The 17,426-nt window shown below is 48.5% G+C and overlaps 1 protein-coding gene across 1 annotated transcript; it reads left to right on the top strand.

The window, feature by feature from the left end:
* Positions 1–1,699: 1,699 nt before the first annotated feature.
* Positions 1,700–8,287, top strand: LOC136993698 (ubiquitin carboxyl-terminal hydrolase 42-like; the record flags this gene model as incomplete). Its single annotated transcript, XM_067308616.1, has 11 exons — positions 1,700–1,886; positions 2,602–2,712; positions 2,883–2,985; positions 3,158–3,225; positions 3,387–3,457; positions 4,046–4,128; positions 5,523–5,634; positions 6,027–6,167; positions 6,386–6,486; positions 6,945–7,015; positions 8,040–8,287. Coding segments are annotated over 11 exons (1,296 nt in total), but the record flags the coding sequence as incomplete, so codon positions are not given.
* Positions 8,288–17,426: the final 9,139 nt, after the last annotated feature.

The following is a 17,426-nucleotide window of genomic DNA, read 5'->3' as shown; positions in this document are numbered from 1 at the left end:
CTAAGTATTTGTCGATCAGCTGCTTTCATTAGTTCAGTGAAGACTCTATCATGCGTCAATTCTCCAGCACTAAGTTCGTCACAGAGGGCAAAAGGAGAGAGCAGCCCCGTTCTTGGGAAAGCCTTCTGGAGGGAGAAAGTCAAAGCATGCACGCCATGATGAGGACGCACGCTAATACTAACGCGTAGTAGCGTCAGGCTTTTCTGCTAATTCCTGGAGACAGGTGAGCTTGTGCCGAAGCTTCCAGAATGACTTAAAAGTTTTCTGGAGTTCCAAGGTCTTCACGCAGGCTTGCTCGTAAGGGCTGTTGTAGGGCTGTGTTTCTCTGGTGCCAGTATTGCAAAATCAGCCGATTGCTTTCCCTCCTGTCCTTGACAGAATTCCTTGAGAAGGGCCCTGTAGGACAGCAGGTGGTGTGCTCTACAAGTCTTTGGGACAGAGTGGCAGACACCAGAAGAGGGCAGAAGACACCCCGCGCCAACGTGAACATGCCAGCGCAAACTGCCCAACAGGTACGGTGTCAGCAGCATGCCTTTTTTTCTTAGTAGGCTGCTTCTGCCTGGGAAGGAGGCGTGAGCTGTGCTGGCGGAAGCACAGCCCCCGCCGCTGCCACGAGTGGGGCAGCGCAGCGGCCGCAGGCTGCGGAGGGTGCCCGGCGGTCCCTGGCGCCAGGGGAGTGCATCTCCGCCGCGGCCTCGCGTCATAAAGGGGGCAGGGCCATGCTGCCCCCGGCAGCCGCCCGTCACAGACACTCTGCGATCCGATTGGCTGTGCCACATCAGGACCGGCCCACTCGACTGCTACGAGCCTCCTCATTGGCCGAGCTGCCCGCCATCACAATGGCCCGCAGGGCTGGGGTCACTCTCCGGCAGAGAGGGCGGCGGCGCAGCAGCTGCTCGCGCGCTCTCTGCCCGGGCGCTCGCGGACGCGCTGGCGGGAGCGAGCGTGGGCTGAGCGAGCCTTCTGGATAGCTGGGCTCATTCCTTTTCCACTTGGAATTGTATGTGCCAAAAATGGAGTCACGCTCTGCAAGCTGGGGTCGGGTACCACCTGCAGGAGCTGGCCGAGAAAGGAGCTCCTCCTGTGAGTAAAGACTTCAAGAGTAAAGGGTAACTTTGTGACTCCCCGAAGGCAGCGGAAGTGGCTAGTGTTTGTTGCAAGGCTGACTTTCGATAGGTTGACAGGCTCTGGTGGATGCTGGGGAGTTTTCTGGTAATACAGAGACTTCTGCAGGTGTGCACGACACTTGAAGACTACATTGCCTAGAAAAAGACCTGATCCTGGGAGGGCTGCTGGCTTCTTTGGGGGTCTTTGTTCTTCCCTTTATTACCATGTAATTGCAAGTCTAAGGGTAAGGGTTAAGGTTAGGATGAGGAGAAAGAACCGAATAATTGCACTGCCGGATGAGCGCCTCGAGATGGAAGGGACTCAGCAGCAGTTCCTGAAGGCCGAGTAGTAATTGTTGCCCATGAGAAAAAGCAAAGCAGAGGAATAAACTCTTCTTCCCCAACCGTGCGCTGGCCAGCCAACATGAGCGGCAGCCTTCGTGGGCCGTCTCTACTATGTGCTTGTGTTCTCCAGGGCAGCTGGTTCTTGTGGGGGCTGCTCTCCAGAACGCTGCCTCTGAAACCTGCGTTCCTAAAACAAAGGCAGGCAGTCTCTTTTACGATCTGATTTCCTTGCAGTCATTGACGATGGAATTGCTCCGCCACAAAGGATTCTTTTCCCACCCGAGAAGATTTCTGTGGCTTGGCGGCAAGGGCAAGGTGTCGGAGCTGGACTCTGCAACCTGGGCAATACGTGTTTCCTCAACTCTGTTCTACAGTGTTTGACCTACACTCCCCCTCTGGCCAATTACCTGCTTTCCGGGGAACACAGCCAGTCGTGTGAGTACTTGTGAACATGTTGCTTGCAACCTCCTGGACAGCTCTGCAGGTGAAAGAACAAGAATGGCTCTGTGAAGCAAACTCTGAGTTTTCCTATTTTCCCTGTAGGGGCTGGCTTTTAAACGCGCGTTCACAGCAGGCTCAGGATAGCTGGTGGAGTGCTTGCTTTCATTTAATGCCCTGCGCTCAGATGTCAAAGAAGGGTTCTTTCTTCCCTCGTGTGAATGATCAAGGGCATTGGGAAGTAAGGCACTTCATGAAAATTTGGCCCGTGGCTTTCCAGCTGGTAGGAAGAGGATAAAATTTTGGAGGAGGGCATCACAGGTTCTCAGTGTTCCTTCACAGCCGGGTTTCCCTAATGCACGACCGCTGTGAGAACTGATATGGTCACTGTTGAACCGTGAGAAGAGTAAAAGTCCCGAAGAGCACCGTGAAAGCAGTATGAGCTGGTCTGGCTACTCCTGTGCACCTCCCTGCAAAAGAGGGCTTGGCAGTAGTCCTTCAGGAGTTTCATCAGAAATTGCGTGCCAGTACAGACTGAGTGGTTAATGCTTATGCACACGGGCTGGGCTGTTGGCACCTTTGGAGAAGAGAGCGTGGAATGGAGAGCAGAGACTGCACTTACAACTTCAAGACTGCTGTTGCTTCAGGTTTTCCACAGGTACGTAGGTGTCTTTCACTAGGCTGAGGTGGTTTCTTCCTTGACTCTTGACAGGTTGCGAGCAAGGCTTCTGCATGCTGTGTACGATGGAAACCCACCTTAAGCAGGTCCTGTTCTGCTCTGCCAGTGCCGTCGAGCCTACGGCTGTCTTCAGTAACCTTAGACGTAAGTCATTTCAGGTGGCGTTCTTTGCAGAAATGTCTGAATTTTCAGAGGGTTATTTCATGGGTGCAAAGGGTTTGGAGAGTTTAATTTTTTAAGGAAGAGAGCTTTCAGAAAAGTACGCTTTCTGTCCCTTCTTATGAGATAAGCGTTGTACCCTTTGTATTTCTTAGGAATAGGGGAGCATTTCTGTTTTGGCAGACAGGAAGATGCTCATGAATTCTTACGTTACACCGTGGCCGCTATGCAGACAGCTTGTTTGAATGGAAGCTCCGAGTAAGCAAAACCACGTTAACCTTTAAGTGTTCTCTAGCACGTTTGACGCCTTCGTTTCCTACCCTACGTGAAAACCTTTGTCCAGGGTTTTCATAGAAAAGAAAAGCTCTTTGTTCAAAGAGCTAACTCTCTGCCTCAGCTCTTCTGAGCGCTGATGATCATTTGTTTCCAGCTTGGACGCATCGTCGCAAGCCACCACGGTCATTCACCAAATATTTGGAGGATTTCTAAGATCCAGAGGTACTTTTTAGAACTATTACCGTCCTTAGAACTGATCTGTGCCTTTGTGTCCATTTGTCGCAAAGAGCTTGCAGTGTGACTGAAGTAGTGGGTCTCAGTAATGTCAAGGGGTGAAGTGAGTCTCCTTCGCATTTTGTGACGTGCTTCTGTTTGGATTCCAGTAACATGCTTGAGCTGCCAAGCAGTTTCAGAGTCCTATGAGGCGTTCCTCGATATCCCTTTGGAGATAGAGGTAAGACATTTTGGAACTGTGGCCAAAGATGCGGTTGAAGGCACCGAGCTTTTGGGGTTTGTTCTTTCTTCTTGTGGCTTCCTAAGCTCGACGGAGTTCACCTAGGAATGTATGCTGTTCACAGCAAAAACGCTTGGTGGTGGCTGGCAAGTGGATTGGACTTGGTCCTCCTCTGGAAGCCCTGTGAATGGTCTCCATGTATGCATGGGGTTTAAGCTGGAGAGAGGTCAATTAGCATATCTCCACACGCATGTTCAGCCTATGATACTTCCCAGTTTTGGACTACCTCGATACACTTCTGATCGGGATACGATGGCTCTTTTTGCTTTTGTTATTTATGAGACGGCATACCACAGATAACTTAATTGTGCGCTACCGCAGACAGGTAGCTCTTTGTATCAGAGTCCAATCATTTTCAAACAAGGTCGGTGCTCAGCATGCTCAGCTTCTGCCTCTTTCTTCATGGTGTTTGCGGCTTCGCAGTACGTCTCCCACGTGTGAACGAGGGAGGCCCTGCAGCAAAAGAGTAGTCGTGGGTCGGGATTTGCGTTTCCAGGAACTCAGTGTCCTCCTTTCTTCCTCATTCAGGCCGCCTCCTCTGTCCCCGGAGCGCTAGAAGGATTTGCAAGACCTGAGCTGCTGGATGGTGAAAATTGCTACAAATGTAGCAAGTAAGATTCTTCCTAATGCCATCTGAATAGGAGATACTGGCTGAACCTATTGCCTGTCTCAGAGCAGAAGTTATCCTTTGACTAAATTCAGAAAGACAAACGAGACAACGAGACGCAGCTTTTTGTTGTGCAGCCGATAGCCTGAAGTCACCCAAAGCCTGGAGTAGAGTGCATGCGCTTCTAAGAGCGGGATCTTTGTCATTCTGTTCAACTAGTTGGAAATCTTTGATAAGAAGCGCAGACGCTAGCTCGCAGGCAAATTTTATTCCCAGTGTTGTCTTCCCTGGGGGTGGTCAGCCTTGCTAACTGTGAAGCTGCGCACCGACCTATTCCTACGGCCAGAAGTTAAAAGCCGTGTCTCTGTGCTTGAGCAGTGAGCTCAAGCAGGAAGGAGCTGTGCACAAGGATTTGGGGTGGGAGGCCACAACAGCTTCCAGAAGGTCCTCGTGTTCCCTGTGGAGCGCACCTGTGGGCCTAGGTGACTCTCAGCTGGCTCGCTGGTAATGAATGTTAGCAAGCTCTGCTGGCTCACTAGCAGAACATCTTGCGCAGTTCTTGAATTGTAAAAACTGCAGCTAGGCATTCTGTTGACGGGTTTGGAACTCTCTGCCTTGTATTTTGACCTCGGAACTGGGGAGGAGGCTATTTCAAATAGCTCTTTCCACTTAGTAGCTATCAACAGTCTTTTTCCTGATGAGCTAAGCCAACACCTTTCAGGGTGCATCTGTCACATATCCTTTGTGATAGCAGTTGAATGTCACTGGCTACCCTGTATGTCCTGCCTTTGAGCGGGCCATGGAGCAAGTTTACAGTGAACCAGTTCATTTCCAAGGATTTCAGCTGGTTCAGTCTCTTTCCAGGTGACTGTTGGCATCTTGTATTTTTGATGCTGATAACTGATCCATTTGTGAAGTTCTTTGTCGTTCCTAGTCCTGAGGACTGAGGCTCCCTTTTTCCAGCTCTCTTTCACTGTTGGCACTCCAGCAGAAAGCGGGTAGCCAGGCCATGAGTTGGAAATAGCCACTTCTGCGTACCGGGAGACATCACCCTTGTGTTGCATTCTGGAACCGTGCTCTTGTGAGAGAGTCAGGTTCCGGCTGCCTTACGAGTTGTTGGCAAGCCTTACTTTTGGGCACAGCTCAGGCATTTGTTTGGCTACCAAAAGACAACGCTCCCAACCCGTATCGAGTTGCCCTCATACATCCTGCTACGTTCTCTGCACAAGCAAGGCTGAAATGCGGTGTGCGGCTTTAAGAAAAGAAGCACCGCCTTAGGCAAGGAAATCGCGTTCAGCTAGGATGAGCGTTGTGAGAGACATGGAAACTCGTCTGACTTTGGCGTGAGGAGGGAGGGGGAAAGATGCCTTGAAACAATTGCCTGTGCTTGCTTTGAAGGTGTGAAAGGATGGTTGCTGCGTCCAAGAGGTTTACAATACATCGCTCTTCCAACGTTCTCACCATAGCCCTGAAAAGATTTGCCGATTTCACTGGTGGAAAGATTAGCAAGGTATCTATGCAACTGCCATGCCTTCTTGGGAAGGGAGATTTCCCAAGGCAGAACACTCTTTTAAAAGTTGTTAATGTCCGTCAACTGTAACCGTAGTGACGGAAGATGTCTGGGAAAAATCAGCACAAGAAGTAGGTCTTACTCTTTTTCTTACGGTAACAGCCAAGTTCCCGTGTGACGCTAAGCGTATGCTCTGCTCTTAAAGAGCTGATTTTGCACTGAGCAGTTCTCTGCAACTGAAATGATTAAATGTTGTCTCTGGGAAGACCAATTTCTGAGGAAGCAAAAAATGTCTGTCTAAACTTCCAGCCCATGTTCTTAGAAGTGTTTTTCTCGGGCTCTTTCATAAAGTGTTCCCAGTTGAGTTTTGAATCCTCTTGCTCTGTCTTCAGGATGTGAAATATCCAGAGTATTTGAACCTTCGAACATACATGTCTGAGTCAGTCGGAGAACCAGTCCTCTACGCCTTATATGCGGTCCTGGTGCACAGAGGTGACAGCGGTCATGCAGGACACTATTTCTGCTTCACCAAAGTAAGCATCAGCTTCATTTCTTGCAGGGTAAAATCTGCGCTGGTGAAGAGAAGCTTGCCCCAGTACATTACTGGCAACCACTGTTTTTAAGGGGAGAGGACTCATTACATGTCTCCTTTGACTAGTCTCGGTGTATCCTTTGTCTGGCAGTGTTCTGTCTGGGTTTTCCTGTGGAAAGCATGCAGCTGCTCTAAAGACCTCGTTGCCTTTATTTGCAGGCCAGTAATGGACTGTGGTATGAGATGAATGATGCCTCGGTAGCCCTTTGCAACATCAAAACTGTTCTCAGCCAGCAGGCGTATTTACTTTTCTATATCAGGTAAGAGCAAGTATTGAGATGGGTTCAGGCTACATTTCCTTTTTGCGCTACTGAAACTTCTCTTCTTCTCCTCTGACGTGTTTTTCTTTCTGTGCTGGGAGGAAAGGGCTATTGGTAGAATTCATTTCTGTCCAATCTGGAATTCCCCATGTCGTGTATTGTCTTTCATTGCTTGGCCTTCACCTGCTGCACTTGCGTAACTTGTTACGTGCGTGCTCTCTGTAGCTGGCGAACGCGGAAAAAGAGGAGAAATTTAGGCCAGAGGTGGTGTAAGGATGAGTTCTTGCTCTGAAAGGGACAGCCGTGGTAGGGAGACCAGTATCTGTTTTTCAGCTTGTAGTCTTGGTTACATTTTCAGTAAGGCGTATCAGCTGCTCCTAGAAAATGGTAGGATGGGATTCAGCCCAAGAGGAGGCTGAGAGAACATGTCTCAACTGAGGTCACTGTTGTTTCCCAAGGTGCTATGATGAGACACTTGGAGAACGCTCTTCTTACGCGCCCATGCCATCTTATCCCCCTTCGTTCCTTGGTCAGCAGGGGGCTGATAATAAGCAGGCTGGATTTCTGGGACCACAGCATCCTCCTCATATGATGAAAGTAAGTGTGTGTGGGGGGGGGAGGGAGAGGAGGGGAAGAGAGGGAAGGATAAAGGCACCAAATTGAGAGCGGGATTTTTCTTTTTCTTCCTTTTTTTGGGGGGGGGGCAGTAGTGTCTGCATCGTATTTTCCCTTCCACACTGCAGCTTTCTTCACAGCTCTCCTGCTGCAGCCAGAATCCTTCAAACAGTGGCTAATGCTAAATTGTGTGCAGCCCTGCTGCTTCTTTAGTTGCAGCTCAGCTTCCTGAAGCACTGCGAGACATTGGAAGTAGAGCCTAGTCATGCTCAAATCATGAAAGAAAAGGAAAGATTGCTTAGTTTATTTTTAGTGCTGTCACTTTAGCTGAGACAGCAAAACCGGAGTGGCTTATTCGTGAGCACTGGAACAATTATGTCTGGGATTACAGGGACAGTTTAAAGGGGAAAAATGAACACACATACATATGTACATATGTAAAGAGAGAGATATATATATATATATAGAGAGAGAGAGAGAGAGAGAGAGATCTGGGACCATCTTTAGCCTGTGCTCAGCTGTTTAGATGGGCTTTCAAAAATGATGCTCATTTGCTTCCAATAGACCAAAACCCAAAAGTAGGAATGAAAAACACTTGCTGGCCTTGCACTTAGAATTAAAGCAGAGTGTTGTTTTTTTTTTTTCTGTTCAGCTCCTGAGACAATTTGTGGGACTACGCGGTAGGAGGGGTTTGTGTTTGGAGCTTTTCAAAGCTGTGTGTTTGCATATAGCCACCTTAGAATCTCTTCTTTTGAAATACAGAGCTCAAATCATTTAAAGAGAAATGGAGCCCTGAAAGAGGATCCAAAGGCCATTGGTATCACAGAAATGGGCGATCATTCTCACAAGAAGAGGTGCTGTCGCAGGCTGGAAAGAAACAAGCAAAACTGCCGTCAGCAGCAGTACTGTAATGGCAGCAGGTGCCCATCTTCCTGTAGTGACAGAAACTGCCCGGATAAGGGCAGAAGCTCTGAAAAAAGTCCTCATTACCGATCCCAAAACAGAGGACGAACAGAGCAAGACAGGTCACATGAGCATTCTTGCAAAAGCAGGTGGCTCCACCTGTCGCCACTCTCCAGAGGGGAAGATGGGCATCACTTCAGCAGCCACCGAGCAGACTCGTGCTGCCGTTCAGTACCGGAGCAGCAGTCTGAAAAATATTCTCATCAAAGACGAGCACCTTTAGCTGTATCAGTTCCTTCCGGTCTTGAGGGCTCTTCCTGGAAGACTGAAAAGCAAAGAAACAGAAAAAGAGGACATCCCCATGCAGAAGGGAGCGACAACAAAATAGAAGGGAAACGGAGAAAGATGGAGAAAAGAGATTTCAGCAGTTTGCTCCTCGTTCTTCTCTGGCTGTTCCTCTTGTCCGCCCAGTTGGCTTTAAAGAGCTCTCAATGATGTGGAGTCTGACTGGAGAGCACATGGGTAGGTTGATCAAGTGAAGATAGGAAAGATACTGCTGAATTGTGTTAGAACTTCAGAACGGGACTGTTAATGGTGCTGACACTTGGAATACACAGAGGTAGAAGACACCACTCTGGAATAAAGTTATTAGATGTTTATTGCCTTGAAATCCCTGAACTGCAAGGGGAACCCAGGAACCTTGCGGACAGGTGACTGGGCTGTCCCAGGCACTGTGGAGCATTGACCCACAGCGAGGTTCAGGGGGGTGTGGTGGATGAATGGCACGGACACAGGAGGATTTGCGTCCTGAGACCTTTATTGTTTATTTCTGAGCATATTTAAAAAGTTAGCTGCTTCAGTGGTTTCACAGATACACTTTGCTAGGCCAATCACCATGCAGATTATGTCACAGGTAGCCAATCATTACACCGATCACGCACGCAGCGATCATGCCTTGTACCTTGCTACTTGTTTAGAAAAGCTGTCTTGCCTTAACCTTGGTTCCCACTGGCTTCTGCTAGTTTATCTGTACTTTCTCAGGATGTATCATTCCCAGCTGCACCAGTGTCCTTGGGTACGTTTGTCTGAGGCTCCTGTTGCTTGCTACTTGCAACTTTCCACCAGTTTAACCCTGTCATGACCCTCCACATCTCCCCCTTCTTTTAATAATTGAAGGGCTAAGGCTGTATGGATCTGCAGGGTCATGACTTGCTTCATACTCGGTCAATCATTCTTCGCACACAGCTCAACAAGCATGGTACACAGATTAGTATTGCAACAAACATAAAAATTACAATAAGTCCTAGAATCAGTATGCGTTTTAACCAAGGCCCTATAGCAAGCATATTCAACCAATCAAACAGTCCCCACAAGTTTTCACCATCGTCTTCTTGCAGTTGTTTTGTTAATTCCTTCAATTTTGTAATGCTTGTATGTACTGACTCAGAATGATCACTCAGGTTCATACAACACATTCCCTCAAAGTCCTGACAGCCATGGCCTTGGGCCAGTAGCAGAAAGTCAATTGCAGCCCGATTTTGTAAGGTGGCGTATCTAATTGAATCTACGTCTGTTAATCAGGTGCTTAAAGCAGTACTAGTAGCATTTGCTTCTTTTGCAAGCCAGAATCCTAATCTGTTAAGTTGTGATAAAGCATGAGCAGTCCCTATTCCTGCAAAAATACTACTCAAGATACGTTCTGCTGGATTCCAAAATTCTACGTTACTATCGCAACCTGACGTAAAGCCGTGGGTGGACGGCTTTGTTTGAGTGTGGACAGTTCCGTTAACTAAGAATTTTTTGGGATGAAACATCATCAAAAGTCCAAAGATACATGGTCCCCCCACAGCTTTACCCGGTATGCCCTTCCAGGCTCTCTGATCACAAATTAAGAATATTTTAGCAGCCAACCCTATGGGTTGTGGTCCAGGTGTTATTTGACCTGAGGTGGTGTGATTACACCATACAGATGTATTGGCATAAATGCCTGAGAGAGATACATCAACGTCACCCTCTTTGGTAGGTGCCCTCACAGTATAATTTAGATAAAAGCAGACTGCAGTCTGTGTAATTCCCAATAAGTCAAGTTCTTGCGGCTGCAGTGGCAAGGCAGGAAAATTGTGTACATTGTGCATATTGTTATACCACGTGGAAATATTCCGTTCCTGTGTCTCCATTCTGCATCGCACCACCATTTGGGCTGAAGTGTACCTGGTGCACTACAATTTGCTAACACAGTATCGTTGTAAAGAGACCCCCATGCGCTGTATATAAAGAAGAAGTCCGGTCAAGCAAGTGCGGAAAGGGTCTGATGGCGTCGCCATTGATAAGCACAGGGTGTCTGTATTGGTTTCATTCGCAAGAGTCACCCAGACGTTGCCACGTTTCCAGGTGCCTGGTCTGACGGGTGTACTTGTTGCTCCGAGGATGAGGCAACATAAGGTCATACACGTCGCGACGGCACCCATCGTAACCGAGTTCCTGTAGAAACACAAGCATTTTCCCTCCCCCAGGTTATCAGTTCCGTTGGTCCCACCCGTTGGCCGGAAACCAAGTCTTTGACCAAACCTGGGGGCTTTTGTATTGATCTTATGTCTGTGGCTTGCTGACGTTTGGAATTATTACGACCTGTTTCATCACAATTCAAAAAATTAAGGACATATAACGCTTTGTGTAGTCATTCTTGTGGGGTGAGCAGTGTCTGCCCCTTTTTTTTGTTTTTGTAGCATGTCTTTCAGGCTGCGATGCGACCGCTCAACAATGGCTTGGCCGGTTGGGGAGCGGGGTATGCCTGTTACATGAGAGATGCCCCATGTATTGAGGAATTGACGTACATGGCCTGAGCAATAGGCTGGGCTGTTGTCCGTTTTGATGGTTATTGGCACCCCCAAGACCTCAAAGCAGGCAAGCCAATGACGAGTCACATCCCTAGCCTTTTCACCAGTGTGGGCAGTGGCCCACAAAAATCGAGAATGGGTGTCGACTGTGACATGTACATATTTGAGATGTCCAAATTCTAAAATAGGCGTAACATCTGTTTGCCACAGTTCATTAGCCTTAAACCTCTAGGGTTCACCCCTTCCTTCGAAGGCATTGGGGCGAACTACTGACAGTCTGAACAAAACAAAATAATGTCTCTGGCCTGCTGGATGGGTAGTTGAAATTGCCTCTTCAGTGAGCGGGCGTTTTGATGAAAGAAGGAGTGAGACAGTCTGGCTTGTTCTAGAAGGTTGGGTACCACCGCTGGCATGGCTGCAGCATCAGCGCGTCGATTTCCCTCAGCAATGGGTCCGACGAGGTCCGTATGTGAGCGTACATGTAAAACATAAAAGTCATGCTTTCTGTGATTAATAAGAGTCCAAAGAGCATAAAGTTCTGCAAAGAGCAATGGATTGGAGACCTCATGGAGAAAGGAGGCCTCTAACCTTTGCACAAGGCCCGCGGCATAACAGGAATCAGTAACAACATTTACAGGTTCATTGGCACAAAGTTCAAAAGCCATATGGACGGCCACCATCTCCAATACCTGTACCGACCTCGTTCCTGTGTATGTACTGTTGTTTTCCATTGTTGTGTGACAGGGTCCTGCCACGTGATAGCAGCCCTTTTAGATCTGCCCGAAGCATCGGTGAAGACAGTTAAACCAGGAACCGGGACAGGGCGACAGCGGCACCGAGTGACTAGGGATAGGCTGCCGGCCTCTGCCCATAACTTACGTTGAGGATAATGAATGGAAAGTTGTCCTGTGAAATCAGCAAGGGCTACTTGAAAACCCCAATCTTCTGAAATTAACCAGTTCAAGTTGTCTATAGTGGCTGGGATATAAATAACTTCAGGGTCACAGCCATTCATGGTTTGCAGTCTCTCCCGTCCCTTAACGATAAGCTTAGAATACATTTCTGTAAGAGTCCATAAGGTTTTCGGTGGAGTATGTTACAGAAAAATCCATTCCAAAATGTGCAAGGGATCTTTGTCTCTTAGGTCCCATTGAAATAATACTGAAAAAGGCTGGAAGCAGTTAGCAATCAGAGCTAAATAAAAAGGCAATGGGAAATCATGTCGCCAACTCTGGCGTTCCTCCAGAGCGTGGGCACATAACTGGAGTGCCTTTCTCGCTTCAGGTGTCAAAGTTCGAGTGGAGGTTAGGGAGGTGTCCCCTTTGAGCATTTCAAAAAGGGGCTGTAGCAGTTCCATGGAAAGTCCTAGCACTGGTCGGAGCCAATTAATGGCTCCTAATATTTTTTGTAGGTCATTAAGCATGACAATATCGTTTAATTGCAGTTGGACTGGCTGCAATTACAACAAGAAGTGAAGGAAGAGAATTAGAGCCATTATCTCTGAGGGTCATAGTCAAAAGGTTGTAGCATTACTTTGAATTTGAGGTCGGTGAGCAGATCAAGCACCAGGATCTGCTCGTGCTTAGCCCGAGCCCCGGCGGCCGGCATCTCGCTCACTTGCTATCGTGGGGGGGGCGGGGGAGGAGCGGGAGGGGGAGGCGGGGAGGCCGGGCGGCGGCTCGGTGCTGGTGCCGGCGCTGAGGGGCGGCCGCCACCTTGCACACCCCCCCCGCCCCCCGCGGTGCTGCCCCACAACGGAAACATGCTTTTTTCTTTTTTGTTTCCCCTTGCTCGTACATCTGAGCAGCCAGGGCAGCGGCAAGGGATTCGGTGTTGTGGTGTATAGAGCCTACGTTTTGACAAGCCCGCACCATCTCTGCAATAGTGCAAGTTGCTCGGTTCTTAATCGCCTGCAAGGCTCTCGCACAGTCAGCATTAGCATTCTCAAAAGCAAGCTGCCTCAACAACAGTGCCCGAGCCTCCTCATTCTCAATCTGTCGCTCAGTTGCTGCATATAACCGATCAACAAACGCAGGGTATGGTTCTGTAGGTCCCTGCAATACTTTCGCAAAGGACAAACTTGAATCGGCGTTTGTACCTGTCAGTCCGCGCAAGGCTTGTAAAACGAACTTTGCAATCCTCTCATATGTTTCTCTATTATATTCTGTCTGGGTTGCTGGATCCGCATGCAGCCCCTCTCCAGCGAATTGGTTATAGCCTACTCCTCGTCCGTTATTCAGGTTATCAACCGCCTGTACAGTACATTTGTCTCGAAAGTCCGAAAGCCACACAGCATACTGAGTGTTAGTCAAAACCATTTTCATTAACGCTTTCCAGTCATAGGGAGTCATCACATACGTAGTAGAAAGCGCTTCTAGGAATGTGATAGTATGAGTAGATTGAACTCCGCTTTCCTTTACCAATTTCCGCAATTCCTTGACTATCTCATAATTAAAACTCTGATAAGCCAGATGTTCCCCTGGTTTATAGATGACAGGGAATGCAGTAATAGCTTGGAAGTCCCCTGCTAGTAAGGCTTCCTGACGGCACTTGACCCATTTATCTTTCCCTTTTCCTGCCCGTAGCCCCTGCTCGCCAGCGAGGGGGTCCACAAATCCCGGATCAAAGGAATCACCACCTTCATCAGGACCGTCAGTTTCAGAGGGTAGGGTCAGTTTGCAAATACCCCTCTCGCCTTCCCTGTTCCCCGATTCAGGGATCAATTGGGCAGGATCCAGGTTGCGGGGGGATGCCACGACTACCAGGGGTGGCTCCTCAAGGGAAGGTGCCAAGGGTAAAGACGTATCAGAGGCGAGGGGAGCAGGAGGCAAACTTTTTTGCGTGGCTTTAAGAGTACTCATAATCGTCCCCCATGTAGCCAGATGCTTCCAAACTGCAACATCTCCAGTCCCTACTTCTTCATGTAATCTTTGACCTATTTTCACCCATTCATCAAGTTGAAATATCCCATTTACAGAGAAGTCAGGTACATTTCTCGTAATCCAGTCCAAAAATGTGAATAATTTGCTGTCTGAAAGGACCCAATTCTGTCTGTCCAGAAGCCGTCTCAATACATCGAGACTTTGTTTCTGTTCTAGGGATAACCTTCCCCTTTTGTTCAATATCTTAACTAAAATATGCACGATCGCCTGTTCCTCTGTAGATATCTGCGATCCCATTTTCCGTTCCCGCGTTCCCAGCCGCTCACCTTAAAATCGGTGCTTAATTTGTCCGCATCCGGACTGCAGCTCTCTGGTCCGCTGTGCAGCTCTCTAGTCCCGGGTCCCGCTGCTCCCTAATACGTTCGGCTGGGCTCCACCACCGATCGCTCTGTTTACCGTGATTCTCACCCCACGTTGGGCGCCATTTGTGGCGGATGAATGGCACAGACTCAGGGGAGTTTGTGTCCTGAGACCTTTATTGTTTATTTCTGAGCATATTTAAAAAGTTAGCTGCTTCAGTGGTTTCACAGATACACTTTGCTAGGCCAATCACCATGCAGATTATGTCACAGGTAGCCAATCATTACACCGATCATGCACGCAGCGATCATGCCTTGTACCTTGCTACTTGTTTAGAAAAGCTGTCTTGCCTTAACCTTGGTTCCCACTGGCTTCTGCTAGTTTATCTGTACTTTCTCAGGATGTATCATTCCCAGCTGCACCAGTGTCCTTGGGTACGTTTGTCTGAGGCTCCTGTTGCTTGCTACTTGCAACTTTCCACCAGTTTAACCCTGTCATGACCTTCCACAGGTGCGTGCACCAAGTGCTATGGAAATAAATAGATGAGGTGCAGCCTGTGGTCCCCAATTCCGCTCACTGTTGCTATTCCAAATTACTCCATTAATCTCCAGGAATGCTGAGGGAAATAAGTAGAAAGATGTGTCATGAGTAATGTATCATCAGTGAGCTCCAGTTGCTGGTAAATAACCATTCCTTACCTGTCAAGTGTTTATCAGTAGGTACCGTCACAGTGCAGGTGCTCTCCAGCAGTAGTAACCGTACACGTTACAGCTTACAGTGCCAGCATAGCCCCACACTTGTAAACCTCAGGAATGCTTCAGGACAACCAAGGTAGAGATTTGAAGAAATTAAGCTTCTGAAAGGGTCTGATCTGGATAAGTAAGAACGACAACAACAAATCCTAACACCCGCCTGACCCCCAGGAGGGGTGGGGAAATCTCATCCCTGAAAGCAGTTGACGTAGGAAAGAGCACAGGCAGGGTCATTTCTTGGTATTCTTGGCCAGAATACGAATGCACCATTAGGCCAAAAACTTAGATCTGAGCTTACAGAAAAGCTTATTAGGGCGTGAAGTAGGCAAGCACTTCCCATAAAGACCTAGCTCTCTCCTAGTGATAGCAGCCACCAAAAACAACTCTTCGCTGAAAGGCGCAGGTGGGAGCAGGCTGCCATAGGTTTTTAAGTGTTGATCCACCAGTGAGCTCAGCACAGTAAGGGAAAAGAAAGGAAAACTTCCTAAGGAATCTTATGCTGGTAGGTGAGAATACCCTCTGCAGATTCAGGATTCAAATGGTTGAAGGGACACCTGCATCAGTTCGCTTCAGGAAAAAAAGGAAGAGCGACGAGCACAGGCAGGACACTCTCAGGAAAAGACTGGCAGCAGGAAGGCGAGCCACTCTTGCATGCGGCCACATTGCTCTGTCCCGGGTAAGGCTCTCTACTATTGATCACGCTGCTTTAATAGGGCCTCACGCTGTTGAGCAGGTGGCTCTGGTTTCTAGAGCCTTAAACATTTGGCCCGTGAGCTGAGGAAGGCCAAGGCTGGGGTAATGACTGACCTGCGTGCACTTGAGCAGCTCCAGGAACCGCGTGCGAGTCCTGGGATGTGCAGGAACAGGCACGTCACAGCCACACTTTTGCTTGACCTTCAGGGGGACTTTTATATGAGGTAGGCTCACAGGTAAAACATACATAAAACTTACCTGGTAATCAAACATGTATCTACCCTTCATTAGCCATGAATGATGATGGAGTCCATCTGCTACCACGTTCGAGTCTTCGGTCAGAAAACATGGCAGCATTATATGAAGTAGTCGAACAAAAATTTCTACTGATCCATTGCTTCCCACCACGGAGAGGCTGTCACTGCTCAGATACAGAGTCGCTAGTGCCACCGAGCGCGCAGCGGGTGGGAGACACAGGTATGCTGTTCTTCCCACTCCAAGCTCCAGGCTATGGAGGGCAAGGCGGGTTTCTGCAAGGGATCGGCACTGCTGCGTGCCGAGACTGCTGCAGTGGCTTTCCTGCTCCGGGACATATGCATCTGCTATCCTCAGCCCAGATGGCAGAGGGAGCATTTGAAAGGGCTTCCTCTCAGTGATACTGTTGAGGATGTCATATAGGGAACTTTGGGTTGCTTGAGAAATAACAAGTTCATCGGCTGATGCCCAGATGACCGTGCTGTCCAAAGCCAAATCTGCATTAACCAGGCGAAGCCAGCCTTACGCTGCACGTTTAACTCGCTGCAGGAGCAATGGGACGTGCCACGGTACCTGCTGCACGGAGGCCAGCCTGCATTACAGAGCAGGACACACGATGGTCCTGTGAACTCCTCACGGAAGACTAGGCCTAAGGTCTGGCGAAAGAGGCAGTTTGGTCAACTAAAATTGATTGTCTCGTTTCAGAAATACCTGCCTGCCAGCTGAACTGCTCCAGACAACTACACTGTTTTGCCCACATTACTCAGACATTTTCTAACACTGGAATAGCTTCCTGATTAACGCTGGTGCTGATGCTCCGATTAGCGAGGAAGGATGGAGTGCACGAATAAAGAATGAGTTCCTTTCCTTGGCCTTTCCAGGTTTGGAGTTCTGCCGTCCAGAGGTCAACACAGAGAGGTATTTTATTCCTCCACCTCTCACCCCTCTTGAAGAATACGCAATCCCTTTTTCCCTAGAACAGAGTGGCACCAAGTGTTCCCATTCTTTTCTTTTTTGGGGGGTTTGTTTATGATGACGGAAATGTCAGCAGGACAGCATACCTTCTTCAGCTCCTAACAAATTACAGAGCACTCAACAGCCTGTGCAGGCCAAGCGTAACCGACAGCCTACAACAACGTGCACCAGGACGGGGGGGAAAAAAAGGTGTTTGCCTGCGCACGGCAGGGGCAGCAATACCAACCTGAGTACTGCTGAAGCTAAAAAATTATTCAGTTTGCAGTGCTTGTGCATTCAACGCACATGTAGGCAAGCACTTTAAGGAGAAACTGAGCCTTAAAAATTTGGGGACAAGGACAGAGAGAGGCAGACAGAGCCAGAGAGGCAGACAGAGAGAACAGGGGCAGCATTGCATGACATGAAAACTTACGCCTAGATTTCACACACAGGATCAAATCTCAAATGGAGGATGGGACCTTACCGAGTGACTATTTCCTGCTGCTGACAGGTACCTTGGGATTTTCATTCCCTGGGAAATGTTTGTTCTATTCATGTTTGTCTTTGGGGGGGGGGAGAAGGGGGAGGAATGGGAAAAGAAGACGTAATATTTCACTTCTCTTGCAGCTCTTCCCTCCCTGTAAGACCCAACGTTGTCTTCAGAACCGCTGCTTATGAAAGCAAAATGC

Source organism: Apteryx mantelli, chromosome 19 (assembly GCF_036417845.1).
Source record: "Apteryx mantelli isolate bAptMan1 chromosome 19, bAptMan1.hap1, whole genome shotgun sequence".
Lineage (NCBI taxonomy): Eukaryota > Metazoa > Chordata > Aves > Apterygiformes > Apterygidae > Apteryx > Apteryx mantelli.
Note: the sequence above shows the minus strand (reverse complement) of the source record. Positions and strands in the feature narration are given on the sequence as shown.